At 27.0% G+C, this 26,553-nt stretch overlaps 1 protein-coding gene across 4 annotated transcripts in view; it reads left to right on the top strand.

Annotated features, from left to right (window-relative positions):
* The window catches only part of LOC145194930 (nucleoporin NUP188-like), a 32,394-nt gene that overhangs the window by 3,463 nt on the left and 2,378 nt on the right, over positions 1-26,553 (top strand). For 2 of the 4 annotated variants that reach the window (XR_016446139.1, XM_090070107.1), the window contains exons 5-38: positions 944-1,024; positions 1,285-1,329; positions 3,896-3,988; positions 5,316-5,369; positions 6,009-6,065; positions 6,207-6,257; positions 7,897-7,983; positions 9,554-9,630; positions 9,786-9,860; positions 11,927-11,960; positions 12,066-12,173; positions 12,352-12,537; positions 12,685-12,870; positions 14,107-14,290; positions 14,768-14,996; positions 15,844-15,931; positions 16,449-16,740; positions 21,514-21,583; positions 21,847-21,969; positions 22,127-22,196; positions 22,456-22,979; positions 23,081-23,132; positions 23,232-23,305; positions 23,386-23,461; positions 23,546-23,647; positions 23,856-24,010; positions 24,168-24,331; positions 24,460-24,548; positions 24,930-25,064; positions 25,341-25,406; positions 25,483-25,560; positions 25,743-25,883; positions 26,012-26,149; positions 26,241-26,315. Coding sequence is in view for 2 of the 4 variants with exons in the window: in XM_090070107.1 (XP_089926233.1) it covers positions 944-1,024; positions 1,285-1,329; positions 3,896-3,988; positions 5,316-5,369; positions 6,009-6,065; positions 6,207-6,257; positions 7,897-7,983; positions 9,554-9,630; positions 9,786-9,860; positions 11,927-11,960; positions 12,066-12,173; positions 12,352-12,537; positions 12,685-12,870; positions 14,107-14,290; positions 14,768-14,996; positions 15,844-15,931; positions 16,449-16,740; positions 21,514-21,583; positions 21,847-21,969; positions 22,127-22,196; positions 22,456-22,979; positions 23,081-23,132; positions 23,232-23,305; positions 23,386-23,461; positions 23,546-23,647; positions 23,856-24,010; positions 24,168-24,331; positions 24,460-24,548; positions 24,930-25,064; positions 25,341-25,406; positions 25,483-25,560; positions 25,743-25,883; positions 26,012-26,149; positions 26,241-26,315 (4,059 nt within the window). In the remaining 2 variants the exon portion in view is untranslated. The remainder of the gene's footprint in view (positions 1-943; positions 1,025-1,284; positions 1,330-3,895; positions 3,989-5,315; positions 5,370-6,008; positions 6,066-6,206; positions 6,258-7,896; positions 7,984-9,553; positions 9,631-9,785; positions 9,861-11,926; positions 11,961-12,065; positions 12,174-12,351; positions 12,538-12,684; positions 12,871-14,106; positions 14,291-14,767; positions 14,997-15,843; positions 15,932-16,448; positions 16,741-21,513; positions 21,584-21,846; positions 21,970-22,126; positions 22,197-22,455; positions 22,980-23,080; positions 23,133-23,231; positions 23,306-23,385; positions 23,462-23,545; positions 23,648-23,855; positions 24,011-24,167; positions 24,332-24,459; positions 24,549-24,929; positions 25,065-25,340; positions 25,407-25,482; positions 25,561-25,742; positions 25,884-26,011; positions 26,150-26,240; positions 26,316-26,553) is intronic. The other 2 variants (XR_016446140.1, XM_090070108.1) reach the window with 1 other exon arrangement.

The following is a 26,553-nucleotide window of genomic DNA, read 5'->3' on the forward strand; positions in this document are numbered from 1 at the left end:
GATACTTCTGGTCCAAAAATATCTGGCCACCTAGCTCTCCTAAAATTAATAAAGATTAATTTTAGGAGAGCTAGGTGGCCAGATATTTTTGGACCAGAATTTCAAGTGATCAGCAAGCCACTGCTGGAAAACATTGGCCTTGTAAAACGGAGCTCCATCTTGCATGAAAACATAATTTGCTGGTGCAGAATAATTGGGTTGAACCCAAGGAACAATGTGAGGCTTTCAGAGCTCTTTAAATGTACTCTTGGGCACCCATTTTCAGCCCAGATGGTAGACATACTGGTGGTATTTTCCTACCATCAAAAATGACCAATCCAAAAATCATGATCTGTGAGGGATGCTTTGTCTGAGGTGCAAACTTGACCTCATCTGGAATATCTGAGACCTTTAAAGATGAGATGAACTGATCATGGCAGGAATTTGAGACCAGATTCGGTGTGAAATACTTTTCATCGAAGGAGAGGATAATCAGTGTCTTCTTTTTAAAAACAGATCTTATCTTCTTACATTTTTCAAGTCTGAATCTTCCTCTTGATCTTGTTTACAAAATTCCAGTTAACAACTGAAATGCTTCCTTTCTGTAGCCCCATAAACCTCTAGCCTCTTCTTAAAATTGAAAACAGTCCTTCTGTGGACCTTGAGATCTTGAGCAATCTCAGAAACTGACATTCCAGGATAAAGTAAATCTTCACAGTTTTTTTATTTACCTTTCTTTCAACAAAAGTATTTTAAGGGTTTGTTTCCATCTTTTTAAAAAATATATTTTCAGAAAATTGCTTGGTGCAATCATAAAACCTCATTAAAATTGAGTGCCAAATTTTAGTATGCATATGGTACCATTAGTAAAATGTAGCTTGAAAGTTAAATCATAGAGATGCTTCAGTCAGAATTTTTTAATTCTTTTCTGAAGATCTTTTTATTTTAGCTCTTTTTCATTTAGAATCTTGATGAATGGCATACCCATGAGTTGTTTCAAAACTTTTTAAGACTAGAGTTTAAAGGATCTGGTCAGCAGTTTCAGGTCTCTTATATATATGTTATTTATATATAGTTGTATATGACATTTGGTATATGATATTTGTATATGACATTTATTATATGTTATTTGTATATAATATTTATATATGATATTTCTGCATGATATTTGTATATGATATTTATATATGATATTTTTATAAGGATTCAAAATATTTTTTTCATAGAATTAATAACATATTAATCTTTTTATCAACTCTAATAAGTTGTATTTAGTTTTTTATTTTAACATGATTTTTTTTATAGGCTATTATAAAACACCCTGCACAGTTGCAAGGCTTTTCTCTTAAGGTAAGTTAGCATCAAGGTGTTGTTGTAATAATAACTTTGTTCAACTCTTTCTTAAAGGGGTCCTCTACAAACTTTTCAAGATTTGGTACAAATTTTATTGTAAAACAAAATTTCTCTAAAAATACATTCAAAATAGATAACACAAATGTAATAAGAAATAAATACTGTAATAAGAATTACTATAATAAGAAGTATATCCTGTAATAAGAAATAATATCAATGAAATATCCTATAAAGGCCTTTTGGGGGGTGATCTGGCAATAGGAATTCATAACAGGTAGTTTCAAAATCTGCTTTTAAATCCAAAGGACTTATTTAGTCTCATAGCTTTTAAGACTTTGTGTAAACATCAAATTTAAGGCTATTTTAATTGAAATACTTGCTTCTTAGAAAAAAATATCATAAAATATAAAATGTTGTGCTTAAAAAGTTACAAAATATTGCTTTTGTAGTGCTTTGTGTATATTTGAAAAAAAAAAAAAAAAAAAGCAAAACAAAATACAAACTTTTTTTCTCCAGGAAAATTTAAAATTCACTTATTTTGATCAAAGGAATTTTAGTTATCACAAAAAAATGCCAATTTTTGCCAAAAACCGTCAAGAGTGCATGTAATGTCTGTGTAATCTGTATGAAGAAAGATAAGGTATGATCAGGGACAGACATTACATGCAAGATATTCTTCAGCATATTCAGAGTGAAGTGAACTTCAAAGGTGATAGAGTTTCTTTGGCCATCTACATTACCTGTAGCTTTCAAGTTGGAAAGCTAAGTGAAGTTGATATAATGGCTGTCCCCAAACTCAACAAATTTACTGCAATTTTAATCAAGTCTTCGTCTCATTTGTTAATTGTGATTTTTTCATTTGCTCAATTTGGAAAGCTTAACAGAAAGAAACAATTTGGAAAGCTTAACAGAAGAAAGCTTTAGCAATTTTTTTCATTGCAGGATCCTCAGCAGCACTACAACTCTTCAAAAAAAAGTCCTCTCAACATAAAACATGGTACAAATTCAACATAACATTGGGCTCTAACAATGCTAAGAGGAAACTTCAATCAGCTCTAAATCAATTTTCTTTTCAAAATTTTCAACTATGAGGAAACTTCAATCAGCTCTAAATCAAATCAGCCCAATTCAATTAGGAGAGCCAGGTTTTCAACAAAAGTTTGCTAAAGCTGGGCAGAAGCTTTGTGATTACTTCACAGTTACCAGTGTAAGTTTGTCTGTCAGCAATCAGAGATGTCAAGTTGTTCACTGTCATAGCATCAGCAATCTTAGTGATGTTTTCCAGGCATCTAGGAAGCTTACAAGCTCTACAATTTTGAAATTAGGAATAGATGGAGGAGGTTCTTCCCTAAAAGTTAGCTTCACTCATATTGTTCTGAAAGAGAGTGAATCTCAACCTCACAGTTCTTTGCAGAAGACCATCAAATTGATTTCTCACAAATAACAAGACATGAAGTGCAAAAAAGCAAATGCTGTTAGCACTCTAACAAAACATTCCAGAAAATTATTAGAATGTAAAAGCTGTCCTTGACTTGAATCAAGTTCAAGAGAAATACGAGACAGATTTTTGGTTATCTCTTGTGATCTTAAGCTTTTAAATACCCTTTGTGGTTTTCAGTTCCACAATAGCAAATATCCATGCTGTTGGTATGATGTTTCATTATTAAACCTTCAGAGTTGTGTTTATCCACTTAAGAAGTTAACAGACATAAGGAGTTAGTTCTTAGGGTTCATGAGTTTAGATGAAGATGTCAGAATATAGTAGGACTTTACCACATACTTGGAAATGCTTGTTTTTCCAGACCACAAGCTTATGCTTTAAACTGTTCCTCCAACAGAGCTTCATTTACTCCTTGAAGTTTTCAATCACTTGAATAAGGACAATCGCCATCCAATGTGTCATCCAATACAACAGCTAGAGTCTAAATCACAAATTCTTGTTGATTGATATTAGCATCTGAAATTTATAAACAATGAGAAATAAATACTTTTATAATAAATTATAATAAACATTGCTTCTAGAAGCAAGCTGATTTTTTCTTACTTTTCTGAAAAGAATAATTTATTTTTCCAAATAGTCTAAGTAACATTGATAATACCAAAATAGTATAGAGATTACATATAATTCACGCAAGTATGTTTTGGAGTACATATTTAATTTCTATTTTCATTTGTTTTAACTTAGGGTAAAAGAGATATGTTATTAAAAAGAGAATTTCATTGCAAAAGTTGATTGTGCAAAGTAATATTATGGTTATATTGAACATACTTTTTATCAGTGATTGGCTTTCTCTAAATCTAAAAAGTTTATCTTTTTACAATGATAAGTTTTAGATTTTTTTAAGCTTTTGTCCCTTTTGATATTTATTTTAGTTTGACCTTTTCTATCATTAAATTTTTTTTTTTGTATGCAAAAAAAATACTTTTAGACCTAAAAACAAATGCCTTTGAAGGATTTTTTTCACCGTTTTTATAATTTAGGTCAAAAATAGTTTTAACTGAAAGCATGTTTTAAAATTTTTTAAAACTGGTCAATTGAATTTATTTAAATGTCCTTTTTTAGGTGTTAGAGTTTTATTTTAAAGAAAGAAGTTTTCTATTAAAGTGCTTGAAGCATTTATTATTAAATTGGCAAAATGAAATGTGTTTGTTCCATGTAAGTATTCATTCCAGTTAAGTTTTTTGTTACATGTAGTTGTATGTCTGTTTGTTACATATAGTTGTATATCTATTTGTTACATATAGTTGTATATCTATTTGTTTTCAAGTAATTATATATCTATTTGCTCCACATCTTTGTTAAAATGTTTATCAAAGTCCTAAAACAAAAATTAAAGGGTTTGGAATTATTTTGTTTAAGCAACAAAATCTTTTTAAGGTTTAAAATTTTTAAGATTTGGATATCAAATTTGATTGGGATTCAAAGATAAAAAATCCACCAAGAGAAAATATAAATACATAGTTTTTTTTAAATGAACCTTTTTATTACCTCAGTTCACTATAAAAAATGCAAATAACTCCAATACAATTTTTGCAACTTAAGACCTCCCTCTGTTAAATCATTTCACTAAAGTGAGACATTTTGCTTATATCTGTCCTATTAAAATAGTTTTAAATGTGAGTTGATATTATGTTTGAAATAATCTATATATATATAAATTGAATTTTAGCATTTTAAAAATATCAATATTTTAACCAGTAAAATAAAAAAAATGGGGTTATTCTGAATACAAACAAAAAAATTATATTACTAATCAAAATTCATACAAGAAATTCTTGAGCTTAAATAATGTATAAAATAATCTCAACCTTTGGCTATGATGTTGCTATATTCACCATGAGCCTGAAGAATCCAGTTGTCAGTATTTACAAGAACATTTTATAGTCTTTTTAGTCAGCACTTTTATTGTTAACATAGCTAAAAATGTAATAAAGCCATTTGTTTTTAGCAAGTTAAATTTTATAAAATTTAATTTATATAAAATTATATAGCATAGATTGAGAAAATAAGAAATAATACAAAATAGAAACTCTTTTGGTATAATTGTAGCAAAGTACCCTTCAAAGCCTTACTAAATTTAAAAGTATATAAAAATAAAAATTTGAAAACATTTTAAAATGTGCTGTAGGCTTGCATCAATCACACTTATGAGCAACTTTTAAGTAAGAAAGTGAGAATTCCAATGTTCCATCTTGCTTTCTCAACTTTAGATGTAACATAAAGAAGTATGATTCATTAAAATTCATCCTTGTGAAATGCTAGGGTGTGGTTGGTATCAGCAATTTTATGGACAAAGTCAAAAAAATTATGCATAACAGATTTTTCAAAGATCAACAGACAAGCATGGATATATATATATATATATATATATATATATATATATATATATATATATATATATATATATATATATATATATATATATATATATATATATATATATATATATATATATATATTCAGTTATTATATTATCATATAGAGTTCATTCTCCAAAACAGTTGAGCAGTTCATTAGCAACGGTTTTATTAAAAAGGTAACTATTTTTTCTAATTTTAAAAAAAAGGTAACTATTTTTTATAATTTTAATCAGTTTATTAAAATTGTTTATTTTATTTTTTTTTAATTTTATTTTTTTTGTTATATTTCAACCTAAGCACATCAATGAAAAATTAAACTTTTGTATTAAAATCTAAGAAACATGACTTTTTATTTTAGCTTCTTAATAAAAAGTAATCATAAGTATAGATCTAGGAATTTATATCAATTTTTTTTTTTTTTTCATGACAAAAAGTATTTAATAATTATTTTTAAATAATTATAAGAATTTTTAATGTTATTTACAATTCTTTATTAATATCTAAAAAAAGTCTTCCTTTTTATTTATTTCCCACATGAGAATTATATTTTGGTCAAGTATAAAACTACAGATGGAGGCTCCCAAACTGTTTTGGACCCCACTCCTCATTGAATAGTTTACTTTGACCCAACACTATACACCACCAAAGTATTTCAGTAAAAAACTGAACTGCTTTGTTTCATATAATCACTTAAATTTAATAAATTCATAAGGTTGATTTTTAAAATTTCTAAATGTAAATTTCTTTAATAGGCTCATTGATTCTGTATGGGGAATCTAGTAATCAAATTTTTCTGAACTGTATTTTAAATTTAGATAATAAAGCAATTACATGACCTTTGCAAACAGTTATGCACACATGAAGGTAACAAGGTACGTTGATGTTTAGATTACTAACGCATTAGTTAAAGTAACAAGATGCAGTCTCAATTTCTGTTTAGCCTAATTTTGTTTGTTTATTTAGATTTCTTTTTTGATTTAAAAAATCTTTCAATTATAAAACATTTTGTTTAGAATAACAGTAAAGCTCAGGTGATGTTGGCACAACAGATTTTAAAAGAACAGGTAAAATTTTTTTTTGCACATCAAACATTGGTTGCAGTATTTTTACATGAAATGTTTTCAAACCAGATTTTTACATGAAATATTTTCAAACCAGATTTTTACATGAAATATTTTCAAACCAGATTTTTACATGAAATATTTTCAAACCAGATTTTTACATGAAATATTTTCAAACCAGATTTTTACATGAAATACTTTCAAACCAGATTTTTGGTCAATTTATTTCAATATTTTGTTGTGAGGTGTTCATGGGATTTATGCTATAAACAAAACTTAACAGTTATTTATATTCAATCTTCTGAAAACTTATATAACATTCTATATATCTATATTACAAAGTGTATAGAAATGTAGAATGTATATATCTATATACATATCTCACTTTTATACATATCTATATTACAAAGGAAAAGTTATTGGCTATATTTGCTGTAATAGGAAATAAGTTGATTAAATTTATCCAATTTTTTTATTATCTGGTTTTAGTTAACTTGAAAGTAGTCCACAATACTGTTAAAATAAAAGTTTAATGTCTTTGTCCACACTTACTGCTGCTAATATCAAAATTTAATTTCTGTAAAGTAATAAAAAGTGTTTACAAAGCAAACTTCAGTTGTTTTAAGTTTTATTTTATCAATTAAAAATTTAGAAGCATTTAAAAAAGGCTTCAAAACTAAAGCTGGAAGATACTGATTTAAGATCATCCTCATGAAGTTGACACGTGTGATGTTATCACATGGCAGTTCATTTTTAAGTCAACTGCAAATGATATAATTTCTAGAGTCTTGAATGTGAACAAGGTCTTATGTATTGTGCCATTAAGATTATCTGGGTTTCTTAAAACAACAAAAAAGTTCAACAAAAACCATCAACAAAAAACTTTGTCCTGTTTTTTAACTAATTACACCTACCAAAATCTTTGGAAGCCATTGGAACTTTTGCTTTTTTGAATTCTCATTTATATGTGTAATTTTTATAAGATAAGTAATAAGGCGCAAAAGAGTTCAAGTTTATAAAAAAAAACACATTGAATCTTAATAGTTCATGGATTGAATCATAATAGATAAGAAAGTAGGAATAGTTTAAGTTGCTTTATTGCATTTTTATCTTGAAATGTTTTTTCTACAAGTTTTACATTCAGGTGGCAAGCATATGATGCAGATTCAGAATTTTGTATACAAAAAAGGGATTGAAGTCCTGAATTTTTTAGAAATCACTAAACTTGATTATCTTTATACATAAATTTCATAATAGTTGTTTTTATTTTCAGTTTGAATTTCCATATAAAACTCTGGCCCCATAAAGATCCCAATAAAGTTTTAGGTTGGTTGTAGATCATAAATTTTGGCAAACTTCACTTTTGCTATGCAATTAAATTCTTTACAGCTTAGATAAAAATCAATATCAACATTATATCAGCAGGCAAATAGTTCTAATATAAATTTAGTAACAATCTGTTAAATAAAAAGTTATTCCTTTTGTTTTATAAAAGGCAATTCTGGTAAGCAATTCTGGTCAGCACATTGTGCTTTCAAAAATTTATCTTTTATTGTTAAACTTTTTTTTTCCTAATGTTTTCCTTTATGCAATTAAACAAGATAAGGTTTCTAATTCTGTTATCATATTTTTTACATGTTAGAGTGAACTAGTAGAGATCGTTCTGCTGTACTACAAAGATTTTGAAATGGCCCCCAATATATTCTTGGACTTAGCAAAACTTTTTAGAGTAAGAAATGTTTTTTAGATTTAACGTTTAAAGCATAACAAATTACTAATAAATGTTTAACTTTAAATCTCAAACAGTTTATAAGTTTATAAAAGATTTTGCTGCAATCAAACAACTTTAAGTTCATCTTCATGCAAAAACACTATTTTGATTTCATTTTTATTATTTACACATATTTGCAATCATGCCTTTGTCTGCAATAGTTTCATAAAAATTTATTGAATGTACAAGCAATTATATCTGCCACTGTGTGTCTATATATACATACATTCATATCAGTTGAACACAATTAAATTCAACACCCTTCAATCATTAATTGCTTGAAAACTAATTAACAGATTCTAAAATATTTATTAATATCAATTATTTTTTACATTTTTAATTGGGCACTTAGATAGAAACCGAATATTTTTGTGAATACTTGATATCATCTCCTGGATCTTACTTTGACTTTTTTAAAAGATGCTATTCACTTTTTCTTAAAATCTTCTTTGTTTGAAGCTGAATTCTTGCCTTTCAATAGAATTCCTTTTATAATTGACCTATAACTTTCAATAACTCCCTGCTCAAGACATTTTGTAGGATTGTCTTAAGGTACTTGCTCAATGCTATTTTGTGAATACCATTCTAGAGACTTCTTAGAGTAGTAGATTGTAGCCAAATCAGGCCTACATTTTGTTAGTATGTCATGCTTTTTGATGAATGTGATCAAAAGGTGTTTCTTTAAGGATTGTTTTATATACAAATCCGAGCTCAAAGTATTGTATGGTATACTTTTTAAACCACAGGAGCAGATTCCTTGATTGGAAGCAATTTTTTTAGTTTGAATATAATTGAATTTGCTGGTGACATATCTTTCCTTCGACTGATAAAAATTGCTAGCTTGGCAATAGCGAAAAGTCCTTTTTGCAATAGGTTTCATTGTCTTCAATTAGGCAGAGTTTTCTCGGTTTAAAAGTTTATATAGCTTTATATATAACTATAGAACAACGAATTACTTTAATTTCTTCATCAATGAAGTTTTTTTTTCCTTTGAAGTTTTCTTTTCATGATATGCTTTATATTCTTGAGATTTAAGTACTTTTCCCATCAAAGCTTGGCAGCATTTAAATTTCCTCACAAAATCTCTCTGCGACTGACATTGATTAGCTTTTATGGTACAAATGATTGTTTTTGCTATATATTTATCTTTAAATACTTTTTTTTTCCACTTTCTGCTTTTCTTTCAATAGATTGAGTCACTTTATATTGCCACAAAGACAACAACACCAGTTATTTTGAAATGTCAACTTATGGCAATGAAGGATTTTGAAAAATTTCAAAAATTTTTTCTTGATGTTTGTTTGCTTTTAACTTGATAGCAATAATAAAATTTGACACCAATCTGTTAAGTAGTTTTTGAGTAATTAACAATTAATGGGTGCTGAATTTTATTATGTTCAACTGATACACACATACATTACATACATTACATGACATAAAAAGTTATATTGTTTGTTTTATATGATATGTATTTATGATAAGGTAAAAACTATGCTGAAGTTAAATGTGTTATTTATTTTACTTTTAGCGCCAACACTTTGGATCAAGTCAAGTCAATAGAAAATACATCAATCAAGATGGCCAAATATGGATGAAACAGTTTGGGTATTTTAAATTATTTTTCCTACTTTTTCTATTTTTATAATCTCTGCTTAATTTCTTTTTAATATTTAACAGGATGTTTTGCTTTCTGTTTTTTTTTTTTTTTTTTTTTTTTTTACATTTTTTATATCAATTTTATTTATCTTATTGTTTACAAGTTACTTGTCATCAATGGTCTTGTTACAAGGAATAGATTTGGAAACAACTCAACAAAGTTTGAGCAAAGAAGAAATGTATGTAATTCAGTATGTGTGACTATGTATGTTAGTGTTTTCCAACCTTATTTATGCATGTCCCACTTGCAAGGCTTTTTTTGAACCCCACTATGTAACATATAATTTTTAGTTTTTAAAAAAAAAAAAAAGTTGATCTCTGAATAAAAGCTTTAGAATGATGGGTTTTAGGAAAAGATCACTAAGAAGTTCTTAAAGAAATTTTCAAAGCAGAAGTGAGGAAAAGTACAAAATAATTTTGAAGATCTTTCTGTATTTTTTCTATGATTTACATTTAGTCAGATCCTTGCAGTTGATGTTTGCTGCAAAGAGATTTTATGTTAGGTTCCAGTTTAGTCAGCTTCACCCTCAAGTCTTCCTGTTATGTTACATCCAGCTGATTTCTTTTTATAGCATCAAATCCACATTTAGCTAAATGAAGATGGAAATGATAATGCTAATTTTCTTAACATTTGGTTAAATTAAATATTTGATTTTTTTTTACTTACAAGCCATGCTGTTGCTCCTTTTAAATAAAGTTGTATCATTTTGCATTTCTATGAGTCCTTCTTGATGCTTCATATTTGAAATATCAAACAAATCCACTAACATTTTGCTGCATCGTAGCAAAATCAATGTTTCCAATCAAAAATATTTCTTTTAAATCAGCAAATAGAATTTTCAGATGATTGAAAATAAGATGTATTGTAGTATCAGTCACTTGACATTTTTTGAGCAAATTAAATCTTTTTAAAACTTTTATTATAAATATATTTCTGGGAATTCATTAAAGGTAATGAAACTAAATACCTTTGCTTTTGCATAAATAAGAGTTTTATTTGTTCTTTGAAGTTGTTTATTTAAAATATTTACTTTTTCAATGATTTTGGTTAAGTAACTCACAAAAGCTTTACCATCAACATTTAACAGATATTTCATTTGAGGTTTTGTTGCTCAAAAAGTCACTAAGAGTATCAAATAGTTCTATAAATCTTTTCAGCCTGTTTCCTTTTGAGAGCCACTTTAATTCAATGTGAAGTAAAAGTCTCACATGGTCTGCATTTCATTCTTCACTAACAACTTGAAGAAGTGCTCACATTTGGCATTAACTTTAATTGTATTGATACACTTTATTACTGAATGTACCCCCTCATTTAGATCACGCAAAAATCTTTTAGCTGTCAAGTTTTTCCTATAAATAACGCATTACTTAAGAAGTATTTTTGGATCTTTCATCAATTTTATGTAGTCATTTTTCTTGCCCATCATAATCATAGCACTATCTGCAGTACAAAATGTTATATTTTTTAATGGTATGTTATTGACATCTAAGTAATTTTTTAGCTTTTTTTTGTTATTATCTTTTGAAGAAGAGTTGCTTTCTCATGATTGAAGAACAACATTTCTTCAGCAAAATTACTTTTATCATTATATCTTATGCAAGTTATCAATACAGCTTTACTGTCTCTGAAATTTGGTTCATTTGCAATTTGTAAGGAAATTTAATAACCTCAACAGTAAACAATAAACCAGTAAATAGAGGTTTTAATGTTGCTCTTTTTTCAACATTTTTCTTTAAAGTTCGAAAGTAATTCAAATTTGAATTAGTATGAGCACCATATTTTGCCTTGAAATGTGTTTGATTGATTGGTCAAGCATTTTGGTCAAGCATAAAAGAAAAAAGAATGACCATTCATTGTGGACTGTGGGTATGAAACCAAATGTTAAAAATTCTGACAAGTTCTTTTTTTTCTTGCACCTCTCATTTTACTATTGGCTAAAAAATAAAAATATATAAGAATAAAAACTAAAAATAAAGTATGTGTTAAAATTGATTATCCATTTTATTTATCCATTTATCAAATTGCCCCCCCCCCCCCCCTCTGTAGGATCCGCATCCCATGTTGGGAAATACTGATTTTCATAGCTCACAAGGTCTTTTGTCCTTTTTCCTTTTCTACAGGTAGGGAAAATTTCTACAGTTAGGAAAATGTAAACCTTTGATGAGTTCAAAAGTATAAATGAAAATAAAAAAATTATTAAAAGAAATATGTTGATTAAAAAAACTTTTCAATTTTTGTTTTCAGATTTCATCACATGTTGACTAACGGAGACTGGAAAGTAAAATTATACTATTTGTTAATTAAAAGTGCAACTTTTTTTCCTAAAGTCTAGAAAATGTTGGGATTCTGTTCACTCTTAATATTATTGAGTTTTATCATTTAGATGGTTGATGAGCTTCTGATTTCATGGGATGATGTTCAGCATCAAGGACCTGTTCTGATTGGCTGGACAATTTTTCGTCATATATGTTTGTCTAAAGATGAACAAAAGGTATGGCAATAGTTAATTTGAAGCATTTTCAAATGACAAATATCGCAAAATTATCGATCACATTAAAAGTTCATCGACATCATTAAAAGCTAATTGACAAAATTATTGTCGTAAAGGTTTCACACAAATAAACAGCACGTATTTTTGTGTCTCTAACTAAAAATTTGTTAATTTTCAGTTAACAAGACATTTTGGTGATGCAGCCATGCGATGCAATTTGTTGTCTTATATTTGGGAAATTTTAAAGTATCCAATGTTTGATAAAATTGATGATCCTCTGTCTGGTTATGTAAAGTCAATGATATATGTTTTAGTTAACTTGCTTCTGAAGATCTACCAAGAAGATTCTTTACCAGATAGTCAAGCAAGTTGTTTCTACATTTTAAAGTATTTTCATAGCATTAGGAAGTTAAAAATGGGAGTTTTCTTTACATATGTTGTTGTTGTTGTTGGTCTATAACTTTTTATTACATATTGATATTTTATGTAACTATTTTACTATTTTTTCTAGCTTTTGACTCCTATAGTGTGTAAATTATTAAGTGAACCAGCACTATCATCACTGTTCTTTTTGGAGGAAATTAAACATGGCATATATATACTCTTCAATACTTACAAAATGCAATTTCCATTTATGGTGTCCCCCTTTATTAATTTTCTTTCAAGTTTATGTACAGATAGAGCAACTGCTGATCTGGTAAATTTGTGTATATCTTATGTTTGAAAATATCTTAAACTTGAGCATATCTTAAACTTGAGTCTTAAGATTGATATTGACAACTTTTTTCATGACCATTTAAGACAATTCAAATTTAAGATATGACAAAATATCTTAAATTTGAAGTATCTTAGATGACAATAAAAATAGAAATGTCATAATGGCCAAAAAAAAAGCAAATTATTTTAAAAAACTGTTCAAATATAGTTTAGACTCTTTAAGCATTATGTAAATTTATCTTAAAGGTTGGTTCATCTTAAAAAAAATTCTTTTGCAAGAATTAAATTTTCACTTCAAAAACACATTTTACATGAAATTCTTATTTTAACTATATCTTTGCCATAGTTTTTTAAACCATCTGTTTCATCTTTTCATTTTTCTAAACTATTGCATGTGTTAGGCAACCATTTTTGAATCACAATTGATTTTAAAAGAAAAAATGTAAATGTCATTCTTGAGAATGTTTTCTACAAAGATACTTTAGCACCTCTAGATAGATACTCTAAAAAAACAAAGCTCCTCTTTTTTGATCCAGTGTTGCTTTTGTATCAGCACCAATTATAAAATTAGTTTTTAAAAACTTAACTTGTTTTAACCTTTAATTGTTTACTTTAAAACAACGACTTAAAATGTAAATTTTAGTAAATTCTTCAATGAATGGTTAAAAAATTTAAGCTGGCCAAAAAAATGAGAAGAGTTACGTTTAAATGCTCTGGATAAGAGAACTGAAAAAGTATTTGAAATATTTTGCTCATACTGTCATGGTTATATTTCAAATACTTGCCAAGTAGAGTTTTCCCTAACAGAAAAACATTTTTACTAATTAGCTCAATAAAGTTGTTTATCAAAAAAATATTAAAGAAAGTTGTGCTCACTACATTCAAAAGTTGAAACTTTCAAACAGATATATTTATAAAAAATAAAACTTTTATTATGTAGTGTAAATACACATTTAAGAATCTGAATTAATGCAATTAAATGTAAAGTATGAAAATACGACAAAAAGACTGATTTAACCACCCAAAAAATATTCCATTTTTGAGCCATATTTTTTGAAAATCATGTTATTTCTTGACAGACTTGTTTTTTAAAAGTTTGTTTATAATTTATTATTTTGTTTTGTAAAGGTAGTTATCTTAAGGTTTATCATTTTGTTTTGTAAATGTAGCTCTTTTAAAATTTATGATTTTGTTTTGTAAATTTAGTTCTTTTAAGGTTTATGATGTCTTTGAGAATCAATCTGTGTTTGCTGAGTTATTTGGTAAAAACATGGAGTCTGAAGTCACATGTGTTGGAAAAGTTTGGACACGAGTGTGTGACCGTATCATATTTTGTGACAATGTAGAAAAATTTGTCTTACCTGCTGGTGTAAATGGAAAAATCAGCCAACAAAAGCAAGGTTAATTTTTTTTTATTTACAAACATATCCTGCCTGATAGAGGATTTTTCCCCTAAAAATTTTATCCAATAAACTGAACAATAATAATTCAATAGAGCTGGCTAGTAACTAATAGCATCCAATAATTCAATAGAGTTGGATAGTAACAATAATAGCATCCAATAAACTTTTTTTTCTTTGAAAGAGAATACCTTAAGTAAAGATGAACTTTTAGTATTTAACAGAACAAACAAATTGAATAATTAAGATCATCAAAAAATGATTAAAAACATTTCAAAAACTAAGAGTTTGTATTGTGCGTACAAAAATCTCAGTTATAAAAATATGAAAACCAAAATTTTCATAACATTTTTAAAATGTTAAGTAGTTGTTTTTATTTAGTAGTTGTTAATTAGTTGCTGTTAATGTTAGAGGCTATGATAGTAGTTTTTGTAGTACGGCTTATTTATATCTGTTTGTTTCATTATTTATTTTCAGATGCCAGAATGATTCATTGGACATACAAATACTCAGGCTGGACATATCTTTTCTTTTTATTTAATGAGGTTGCAATCAACATACATTTTTATACAAGTGATGCTGGTGAAGATGGATTGCAGGTTGTTAAGAGTATTGTGCAACTTATTGAGAGATTACTGAAGTATAATCCTGAAAAAATAGAGGAATTTGAGCCACTTATTGTGGGTGTTTTAAAGCTGACAAAAAGGTTTATACACTCATTTTCTTCTTTAACACTTTTTTTTTTTTTTTTTTTTATTTTTTTTTAAAAAAAAATTATTTCCTTGATCTCACTGCACTTTAAAAAAAAAAAGTTCAGCAAAGAATCAAAAAATCAATTTTACAAATATATTTAGGAAAATTTATTAATGATTACTAAGTCAAAATTGATTATTTGAAATTATAAAATTTAAAATTGAAATTATATATTAAAAAAAAAATAAAAAGCAAAACAATCAGGGGTATTTACAAAAATTAATTTTTCATTTAAAAAAATACATAAAGTTCTAATTTTCACTATTTTTTTAGTCATTTTTTTCTAAAGGAGTTCCCGTATTTTTATACACAGGGAAGTTTTGATGACAAATCAGATTTTTTTCTCAACTATTAAATATGTTGACCATCAAGTTTTTTTTTCTCAACTATTAAATATGTTGACCATCACGTTTTGAATATTTGCAAATGGTTTTTAAGAGGTTTTTTAAAAACTGTCTATGTTAAAGTACTACAGCAATATTTAGTTTCTGCCAAAATCTTTTTGATGATTTTTTTTTTTTTAATTGAAAGAAATAAAAAAATTAAAAAACCTTTGACTTTTGAAATGTTTGATGTGTGTATATGCATGTATGTGTGCTTGCATGGGTGTATGTGTTTTAACATATTTGATGTCATAAGATACAAAATATCTTTTACTGATTATTTCTATCAATAACCTGTTTTACAATCTTAATATACAAAGCTTGAAACTTTTAACTTAAAGTATGAACCAAAGAAGTCAATAAAAATTAACAACTCATAAATATATTGGTACCCATTATTCTAATATTTTTTTTTAGACTTTGTCATTTTGAAGAACCTCCTCCTGACATACTTGCTAGTTGCATAAAGTGCATTTATAATGTTGGTCTACATCATCCAGTTGAGGTTTGTCTTTGATTTTTATAAAAACCTGTTTATAAGAAATTTAACATGAGCTTCCAAATGAGTGTGTTACATTTAATTTGTAATGAAAGCAATTTTAAATCAGTTTTTGGTGTGTTTTGGTGAATTTTGTAGGATGTATTTATATACGATTCTTGATCAGGTCTTAAGCTCTATTGAGAAATTGTAGTGAATGGCTACCTACAGGCTTTACTGCAATCTCTCCATTGTTTTGACTTCAAAATAAAATGAGAATTAAAACAGGAAAAATGTTACAAATATTTAAATACAGTGAATGAGCAAAACTTTTTCCAAATTTTGTTAAGCTTTGAGCTTTTTATTCTAAACTTTTGTTTGTAAGATAAAACTTTGATAAAATTCTGCATCAGTACTTTTTAAGTAATGAAAGAGATTTTAAGAATTAAATTGTTTTATCGGAAGAAAATTATAATTTAATTTTAAATTAATGGTAAATTATTTTTATTTTCTTTAGTTGTGATTAATTTTTTTTTGCCTTAAGATGTTTAAAGAACTTGTTTCTGCCAAATTTTTGCATCAAGAAAAGATTTCAAATGATGTTGAAGGAAGGTTTGGAAATATTCTGACTGCTGTGGAACAAGTTAACGGAATGTTTGAACTGACAATTGAGTATTTGAATTTTGTGCAAATGTTTATTTCAAGTGCAATGAAGAATGCAGGTGTTGTTCAAATTTATAATGATATAATGATTAATGTATCATTTATCTTGAGTGAAATATTCTCAAAGTTTGCTAAATGGTGGTACATAGATGCTGAAACCAAAAGTATAATTGGTAAACGTTTCTTTTTACTAAAACTTTGATTTGTTTTTGTATTTTTAACCCATTGTTTTACATTGCAGAGCTAATAAACCGACCAAACTTGTCTTAAATATTTTTATTCTTTTTTGCGATTTGTTCATAAAACTTGAGCTTGTTTCTTATTTTTGAAAACAAATTTTTAAGATTTTTTTTTTTTCAAAAAACCTTTTGAAATAGGTTTTTTTGAAAAAAAAAAAATTGTTTAAAATTTTTTTTTCACTTCATATACAATCAAAAACTTAACAAGAATTAGTAAAAATTAACTCTATTGTCTGATATAATTCTTTTTCTGACAATCAAAGAGAAGAAAAAATGTGAAGAGATAGTTATCACATCCAGGCTTGCTAACAAAAGCTGTATTGACAAGAAATCCATAAGATTAATGAGAAGGATTGCAAACAACCTCAAAGTGTTTGAAGCAACAGTTGAAGGCTTGTCAAAAAGAATATTGGTGCTAGGTCATTGGCCAGAACTGAAAGGTTTTCAAGGCTAGTGTCCTCCCTTTGATTGCTGCTACCTGCCCTAACCTTTAAAGATGTTCTCTTTTTTCAAGAATGCACTGTTTATTATGATAGAGACTGAATGGTAAAGAAAACCTGGCTGTCTGACACCTTGATCACATCTAGCCAACCTCTTTTCCTGATTTAAACCCCCTTGATTTCTAAATGTGGATGTCAAGACTGCCATCACCAAGCGGTTGGCTGAAATGTCAGAGTTATATGTCAAACCTGCATGTCTAATTAAAGGTTGAAGCTTTAATTGAAGAACTGCTTTTGGCTGTTCATTGATTAAATTTTGTAAAATCCTTTTATCTTTAGTTTTATTCATGAAAACATGTTATTTGGTAAACAGTTGTGAAAATAAGTTTAAAAAAAAATTGTTATGCATTTGGTAATTATTCAAATTATTCGAATCAATTAAAATTCATCTACACAACAAAAAAAACAACCATGTTTATGTATAAGTTATAGAGAGAAATCATGAAATTTCATAATTTATTAGAGAAGGGTTAATAATTTTAAAATAATTATTTATTAGAATTAACTAATATTTAACAAAACCATTAACTTAAGTTGATAAAAGTATCAAATGTCTGAATTTTTTTAATGGTGCTACAAAAAAATGCTTGAATATGTAATAAGGTGTCTTAAAAAAAAAAAAATTTTTTTCACACAATCACAATGTGGATTTAAAATATAGATTGTTTCCAAAAAGAGTTATTCTAAATTCCATCTAGTTTCTTCAATGCCTGTTTGTATTGAAATCTGTTATGTCTTTTGCCATGGTTTAAAAAATCATATAAAAAAAAGCATAATTTAAGTAAAAAATACATATAGCACAAGTTGAATTATATTTGTGTTTTATAAAACAAATTGAGTACTGCATATTACATATTTTGTTCATCAAATATAAAAATTAATATTAACAAAATAATACTCCTCCATTTTTTAATATTCTCCCTGTAATTAGCTAAAAAACATTAAAGAAAACAAAATATTATAGTAACATTAATATTAGTCAAATACTATTAGTCAAGTTATTAATCATGTATTATTATTATTAGTCAGCTCACTGAACAATATCTTTGATTGATGTTGATGGTTATTTTTCTGAAGAGCCAGTTTTTAACTGTATCGTAAAAGTTGTGTAAGAGTGTCAATACAACATCTTCAAAGTTTCCAAAACCAAAGTTGAGTGATGAATTCTTAGTTGAGGGAGACCAGCAAACATGCAGCTTTCTGCTCTTTTTGCAGCTAGTCTGATCTTTGAATGTACACATTTGTACATTCACTATGTAGTGTTTTTTCAATGATGTAAGGTAAAATGCACCAGGGTGGGTGGTATACTATATTGCTGTATTCAATCTAAGCATGAATGTTCAGCAGCTTTCAAAACTGCAATCAAAACAAGCAAAAAGAAAATGCAATTTATCTGTTTATTATGTTCTTTATAAATTATGCTATTTTTTTTATTGATTATGCTATTTTTTTTTTTTTTTTTTAATGTTATCTACAGCAATGTTCACAATTAGAGAAAGTAAAAACTCATGCACAAAACAGTAAAAAAAATAAATGAATGAATGTTTGCTCATCACTGTGTTATAGAAGTCAACTGAAGGAATAACAAACATGACAATCTACTGGTTAATAAAATAGTTGTCAGAAGATGTGATTACTAAACAGTTAAAATTAAAAAAGATATTTACATAAATAAAATCTCTAAAAACATCAGTGTCATAACATATGTTGAAAGGAACCATACTCGGGTGATTTAAGGTGATTTGAGAAAATTTCGGGTTTTTTTTGTGTTTTTTTTTGTTTAAAAATGACGTTTTCACCTCGCGGGATTGATCGCATTAAGAATTTGATGTTAAGTATACCATTTTCAAGGGCCGAAATTGTTTTTATAAAAACAGCCAATAATAGATAAAAATATACAGGTAGATATAAACATTTATATTTAATGAAAATAGTACTCTATTTTTGTTAAATGTAAATGTTTATATTTATCTAAATTAAAGTGTATGTTAAATAGGAAATAGGAAAAACGTAGTAAAATACTCCTTAAAAGTATTGACTTTTTAAGGGGTATTTGTCACTCCCCTATAATACAGAAAGGCTAAAGGTCGACCCTGGAGTATGTTTATCCTGATATTTTTATTTTTTCACTTTTCATTACCCCAAGCATAGGCTACATCTTAAACTTTGACTCTAACAAATCAGGAGATAGTAACTTACTTGAGCTTAGGAAATAAAAATATATAGATAAACATAAGGTAGTAAAATATTTTCTTTCTGAAACAAAATACAGTTAAAAATTGTCTTTTAAATTGCATTAAAATTAGGTTTACTGGCCATCAGTCTGATCTAACATAAGCTTTACATAACTTTGTAAACATCAGCCTTTGTCAACTTCCAAAAGTTTTGCGAAGTATTTTCTAAAAATTAATAATGGAGAAGCTGGATGAAAGAATGAAATTTAGCAAAATCTTATTGTGAGATTTAACACAATTATTTAAAGTGATCAATTATTAGTAAAAAAAAAGATTAATTAGTATTTAATATTATCATTTTTACTTTTGCAATGAAACAATCTGCTTAATATGATCTCATTCCCATATATTGCATTATGAAGAGTGCTTGATATTTATTTTTCATTGTCCTATGAGAAACAAGGATTTAAGAATTGTCAGTATTAATCCAGCACCTTGTACTTTATACACTATATAATCTAGTTATCATATAATGAAAAAAAAAAAAAAAATTAAATGGAATTAAAGGAAGAAATTTAAAAAATTTCTCTCTTATATTTATAAAAGTTTTATTTAGACCCACCACCAATTAAAACTTCAAGGTTGACTAAAGACAAATAATTAATGAAAAACATTTGGATTTTGCAACTTTTCCTTGAACTTTCAGAACTTGTCTTGTTTTTTATTATCATATTTGCTGAAAAATGAAAATTTCACAAAACTTATAGTATTAATTGAAAAATAAACAACATATAATAAATCATACAACATATATAAAATCACTCAACTTAGATGTATGTATGTATGTATGTATGTATGTATGTATGTATGTATGTATGTATGTATGTATGTATGTATGTATGTATGTATGTATGTATGTATGTATCTATGTATGTATCTATGTATGTATCTATGTATGTATCTATGTATGTATCTATGTATGTATCTATGTATGTATCTATGTATGTATCTATGTATGTATCTATGTATGTATGCATGTATGTACCTGCAACATATACCAAGTATATTACTCAGAAGATGAATCATAAAAATTAGAAAAGATTTAGTAAAACATTAAATTCATGTTCAAGTAAAAGCCAAAAACAAAAAGATAAACATATCAATAAGACAACTGGTTTAACATATTTTCATGTAAAACTTTCAAACTAGAAAATGATTTTTGTTTTGCTTGAAACAGCTACAGAATATTTAAAAATCTAAAGTTCCATAGGCCAGTTTAAGTCTCTTAAACACAGGTCAACAAGCAATCCTAAAAGATTGGCTATATAAGGTTGTTTGCTCGTTATTGATATTTTTGTTTACTAATCATTACATAATTTTTTTTACTAACGGCAGAAGAGGCTCATTTCCCAAAGTTATTACCTCTTTATTAGCTTTTCAATATTTGTTATTTGATCACAACCTGGTGTTGTCAAGTAAAAATGTAAATTTGATCACATGGCTTCACCCGACAAAAAAAACCCATAAATACGCTCATTGACTTTATTGCTCAAAGTGTCGTTAACAATGTTCGCTCCTTTTAGTCATGTTAGAGGCAATGCCAGAAGTTTATGAAAAATGTTGGATTTTCTAATTGTACCACAAATCACAAGTTGTACAAGTGGATAATAACAATTATCAAAGTTTACTATCACTGAACATCACTGAAAAAGCTGTGCTTAGAGATCATTTTGTTTATTTTTAAAGATATTCTCCTTTTTCAGAAAAGATAATAATGTTAGTGAATTGTTTGCCAAAAAAGTTGTACTCAAAAGAAATGTTTAGTAGTGCAACCAAACATTGATAAAAGCCAGACATGTTTTAAATCACCTGAGTAGCATAGTACATTTTTTTGACTTAAATTTTTCACAGTGTTTTGAGAATCTTTCTGTGAAATTATTTTGCCTAGTTTATGAGGTATATAAACCTAAATATATGTTTGTAAAGTTGTGCAATGTTTTGTAAGCAATTTGTAAAATGCTTTCTCTTGTTAGGTCTCAAATGTTTGAGCATTTTCCATACCATCCTTTCTCCCACATTTCAAGATGGAGTGATTAATGAAAAGTATGCTTCTTAAATATATGTTAGTTTTACTACTTTAGAAGTTTTCTTTACATAAATTAGATGCACTTCATTAAAAGTATGGTAAACCAATGTGTTTATTTGCGTATTATAAATTAGTTTACAAGTTTATATACCAAAAACCTAAAAGTGAAAAATGATATATGATTTTATCCACCAAAAACGAAAAAGTGCAAAATTATATATGATTTTATACACCAAAAACCAAAAAGTGCAAAAGTACTATGATAAGTTCTTTACTTTAGAAGTTCAAAAGGAACTTTAAAAGCGTTAGTTCTTCATGAGCTGTTGCATCAACAGGCTGGCAGTGCTCTTCTTCTTATTGTTAGCATTGGTTGTGCTGAGGTGGAAAATGTTACTTTTTTAAGGTTACTTTTTTTTAAAAAAATTTTTTTTGAATTTATAACTTATTTTTTATTCCAATTTTAGTTTATTTAGAACTTCAAACTACTATAAAAAGATAAATTTTAAAATAAATAATTTTAATATTAAATAATGGTTTTTCTTTTTGTTTAATAATTTTAGCCAAAGTATGAATATTGTACAGATGGTGAAGTTATCCTTGTCTGTTCTTGATAAGTTGCTCAGATTGAAAGTATTTTTCATAAGCTTACAATTTTCCACTTGTTTTCAATCACATGTTTAAAACAAATTTCAACATTAAGATGCTTTCGTTGGATATGAATTATTATAAAATTATTTATTTGTTTTCTAACATTTTCACAGTTGTGTCAATTTGTTTGATCAGTTTTAAAAATTTGATTTTAATGACTGGAAGCATTTCTTATTTCAAAATCTGCAAAATTAATAACTGTATTTTAAATGTATATTTATAAATTAGTTTTTTTGTTCAGGAAGAAAATGCATCATCACTTGAAGAAGTATTAAGCAATCAATTTGTGTTGAAAATATCAGATGTTGACTTCATTGAAACGATGAGTAAAGTGTCTATGTTCACTGTAATTGCAAAATACATTTATCACCAGGAAGATCCAAAACTCCCTATATTAGCTGTTCTTGTACTACATGCACTTGCAGAAAAATTTCCATTGCTGATGACGGCAAACCTTGGAGAGTCTTTAGATGGTTTGCGGAATGCTTTTGTTTATCGTTTATCTGGTCGTATTGAAGCTATCCGTCTTAAAGTTGCTATTATAGAATTCTTGACTGTGTGTGTTGAAAAACAACCTGGTTTAGTAGAAGCTTTTTTGCATTTAATCTCAGGGAAGGAGTTTGGTCAGTTTAGCTGTATTTTGCCCATTTTAAATATCCTGTCAGATGTAAACCATTTAGATGTTCTTACATCTTCATCTATGAATTTCCTGTCATCTCTATGGTTCAATAGATATGATAAAGCCATGACTCTTATCAAAAAAAGGTATGTTACAAATGTCATCTAATAAAAAAATTCTTTGTATGAATGTGAATTTGGAATTGTGTTTTTACTAGAACAATTTTATTGTTAAAAAAATTTTTTAGCAAAGATTTTTGGGTCCATATTACTTGTCATTTAAATTCACATCACACACAAGTAAGTCAGAAATTTATTACATAATGTGATGTTTGAACTTTTTTTGCTTAAATTTCTTCTAAACTTTTTGTTTTCATATTACTCAATTTATAAAAATAGATAACAAAGCAATTGCTTGAAACAACACTTCATGCACTGAATATACTTACTTTGGAAACATATTATGTTAAAGGGTAATATTTTGTTTGATTTTTATTTTGTTCTATAAATTTTATTTATTTAATTAAAATGACTATAGTATGTTATGAAATAGTGAGCTGTTTGATGAGGAGTTAAAAGTTCAGTTGAAAAAGATGGCTGATGGGAAAACTTATCTACAGATAACAAAGGTAGTTTAAAAAATTGTAAAAACAGAATTGCAAGTAAAAATTATGAAGAAGAAAAAGTTTTTATCAACTTCTCTTTTCTTTTAGATGTTGTTTCCTTCTGAAAATGATGATATTGGATGCAAGTTGAGCTTAGCTAAAGCTTGGAAAATGTATTTGTCTGTTCTTACAGAAACTCAAGTAAAAAATGTATTTTGTCTGTTCTTACAGAAGCTCAAGTAAAAAATGTATTTGTCTGTTCTTACAGAAATTCAAGTAAAAACAGCATTTTAAAGTATTTATAGTGTACTAAGAATTTTTTCTTTTTTTACATTTTTTTGTGTCATTATGAGTAATTTTTTATATTTGAAATATAAATATTACTTTCTAAAGAATGGTTTATGTTTTTTTCCCCCAGGCTGAGGTATGCGGTTTAAATGAGAGCAGTGTTGTGGAAGAAATATTCTCTGAACTTTTGTTTTGCTTCGATGCATGGAACTCATCTGCAAAAAGTGTAAAAATTTTAGAAGAATTATCAGCACTTCTTGTTGTTCTTTTTAAGAAATGGAGAGAGTGCGTAGAGTATCATTATTTATCTTAAATGTTTTTTTTGTTTTGTATAAGTTATTAAGTTCATGTTTTAAGATTTTCTGTAATAATTTATTAAATTTTAATGTCAAATCTTTAAGTTCTTAACAAACCCCATATTTTTGATGCTACTTTACTTTAGGAAAATAACAGATTGCAATAAACACTCTGAAATTGTTGCTGATATTATGGAAGGAGTGTCAGATAACATTTTTGATAGAGAGTTAGTTTCTGGAGTACTGATAAATTTGTTTGCATTGGCAAGCAATTTTCTTCAACATAAAAATTCTTCACCATCAAAAATGTGTATGGAATAAAAACTTAAATTTTTTTTTTTCTATACTGGTTGTATGTAGCATCATCATGTGATGTATCCATCATCATGTGTTGTATCCATCATCTTGACATCATCATTTAAATTTTTTTCAAACTAGATGATCAAATTGTCTTAAATCGATTTCTAAAGCTTGCATGTATTCATCTTGGATACATTCAATGTTTGCAGCGACCTAAATCTGGTGAGGTATGCAAATTTTTTTTTATGATTAATTAAAATTGAACAAACTTCTTAAATAATAAATCTGTTGACTGAAGTTACCTTATGAATTTTTTATGTTTTTGTTTTTCAAAATGTTTTTTTTTAAACAAAAACATGTATTTTTCTTTTTAAAAATATTGATTAGTTTGTTATTTCTTAAAATTTTCTTTTTAAATGCTCAGGGCTCAGATTCTTAAAATATTCAAATTAATGTTTTAAGTTATGAAGAGATGTTTTTTTTTTTGTTTTTTTTTTTCATAAAGACATTCTAATAACATTTTAATTGTTAATGTGTGTATTTTTTTTATTCTTTGAAATGTAAAGATTTTTTTGTTGAAACAATTTAAATTATTAAAGTATTTTTAGGGTCTCTCTCACTGCATACTGCTGCTGCTCAATGAAGCCATGCTAAGATCTACTGATATTTCATCCTCTCTAGTGATTTTGTCTGAGTGTAGTACTGTTCAAGCCCTTGAAGATTTAATACAACTGAAATTATTGGTGACATGATTATATTTATTATTTTATTTATTATTTTTATATTTTTGTCAAGTTTCGATTAACTGTATTATACAATTTTTGTTACATTTTTCTGTGGTAAGAAAAAATATGTATTTGTTAAGTGCAAAAATATGTATGTATGTATGTATGTATGTATGTATGTATGTATGTATGTATGTATGTATGTATGTTGTTAGGTTAATTTCCATTTACATTAATTATAATTCAAATGTAATGACAATAACAGCATTTTAGTTTTGCCTGGTTTATATTTAGACTTTAGACTTGGACCTTGTTGAAGCAGCTCTTATGCTACTTTTTACCATGGCCCAAACAGAGAATGTGAGCAAAAGTTTTAATTTCAATAGAAAATGCAAATATACAGAGAAGATCTATGTTTATTTTTATATCTCTTTAGGGTGCAAGACACTTAGGAGCAAATAATATTGGCACATTTCTCTGTTTAAGTATCAAAAATTTGTTCAATGGTCTTGAGGTAAATATACAAATTGCCTCTACCTTTCTTATAAAATAAAACTTTTTGCCACTTTGTATGACCTGTTAGAAATTTTGTGACTTAAAGAATGTCTTGTTTGTTGTTGTATTAAGCAATGACCTGCCAAGTCTTAGTCTGATTATTGAAAGTATTTCCCAAGTTTTTTCTGTACAAATGTTTAGACTAATAGAAATCACAGCGGATTTTATAAAAGTTGGTCAACATGTATTTCAATAATGTCATTTATACTCAAATTTCTGAAATTTTCTTTTCTTCAATCTGCAATTGATTTTCTTGGTGGTCACAAAGAAATCCTATTTAATGTAAGAGTTTTATATTATCATGAGTTATTATGATGTATATTATCAAGCAATATTATTCAAGAGTTATTGTATTGGTTTACTTTTTTTATTTAAAAATTTGCATTTTATGCTTTTCTGTTTCAATTTAGAGCTTAGACATTTTAACACAAATAAATTTTGATGACCACTTACTCATTACTGAGCAAACTACTATGTTTCTCTATGAGCTATCTCACTATCAAGCACAAGTGGCTTTTGCTTTAAATGATGTGTTCAATACTTTTAAGGTTTGTGCTTTTTGTTTCAATGAATTTTTTTCTAGAAAAAGGTATTTGTTGTTTTTTTATGCGTGTGCATTTATTTTGGAGTTTTATCTAGTTTGGGGTTGTACAAGCTTGTCAGCTATCTGTTGCATTACTCTCAAGACCAAAGCTTATAAATCATCTACTAAATGTAAGGGTTTTTTTTTATCAAAATTATCTTAATACTTAACTGAAAGTTTATTTAATTGAGGGATAAAAAAGAGAGATTCATTTAAGTCTGTATAAGATAATGATGAGTTGTCTTGTATGACTTTTATTGTTATTATTGTGTTAATGTTTTTGTTATTGCTTCTAATATTATTATTATTTATGTTGTATTGTTAAATTATTATTACTACTATTTCTATTATTATTTTAGTTTATGTTGT

This window comes from Hydra viridissima, unplaced genomic scaffold (genome assembly GCF_058129835.1).
Source record: "Hydra viridissima isolate aposymbiotic clone 2 unplaced genomic scaffold, HvirCarnegie_v1 scaffold_13, whole genome shotgun sequence".
Classification (NCBI taxonomy): Eukaryota; Metazoa; Cnidaria; class Hydrozoa; order Anthoathecata; family Hydridae; genus Hydra; species Hydra viridissima.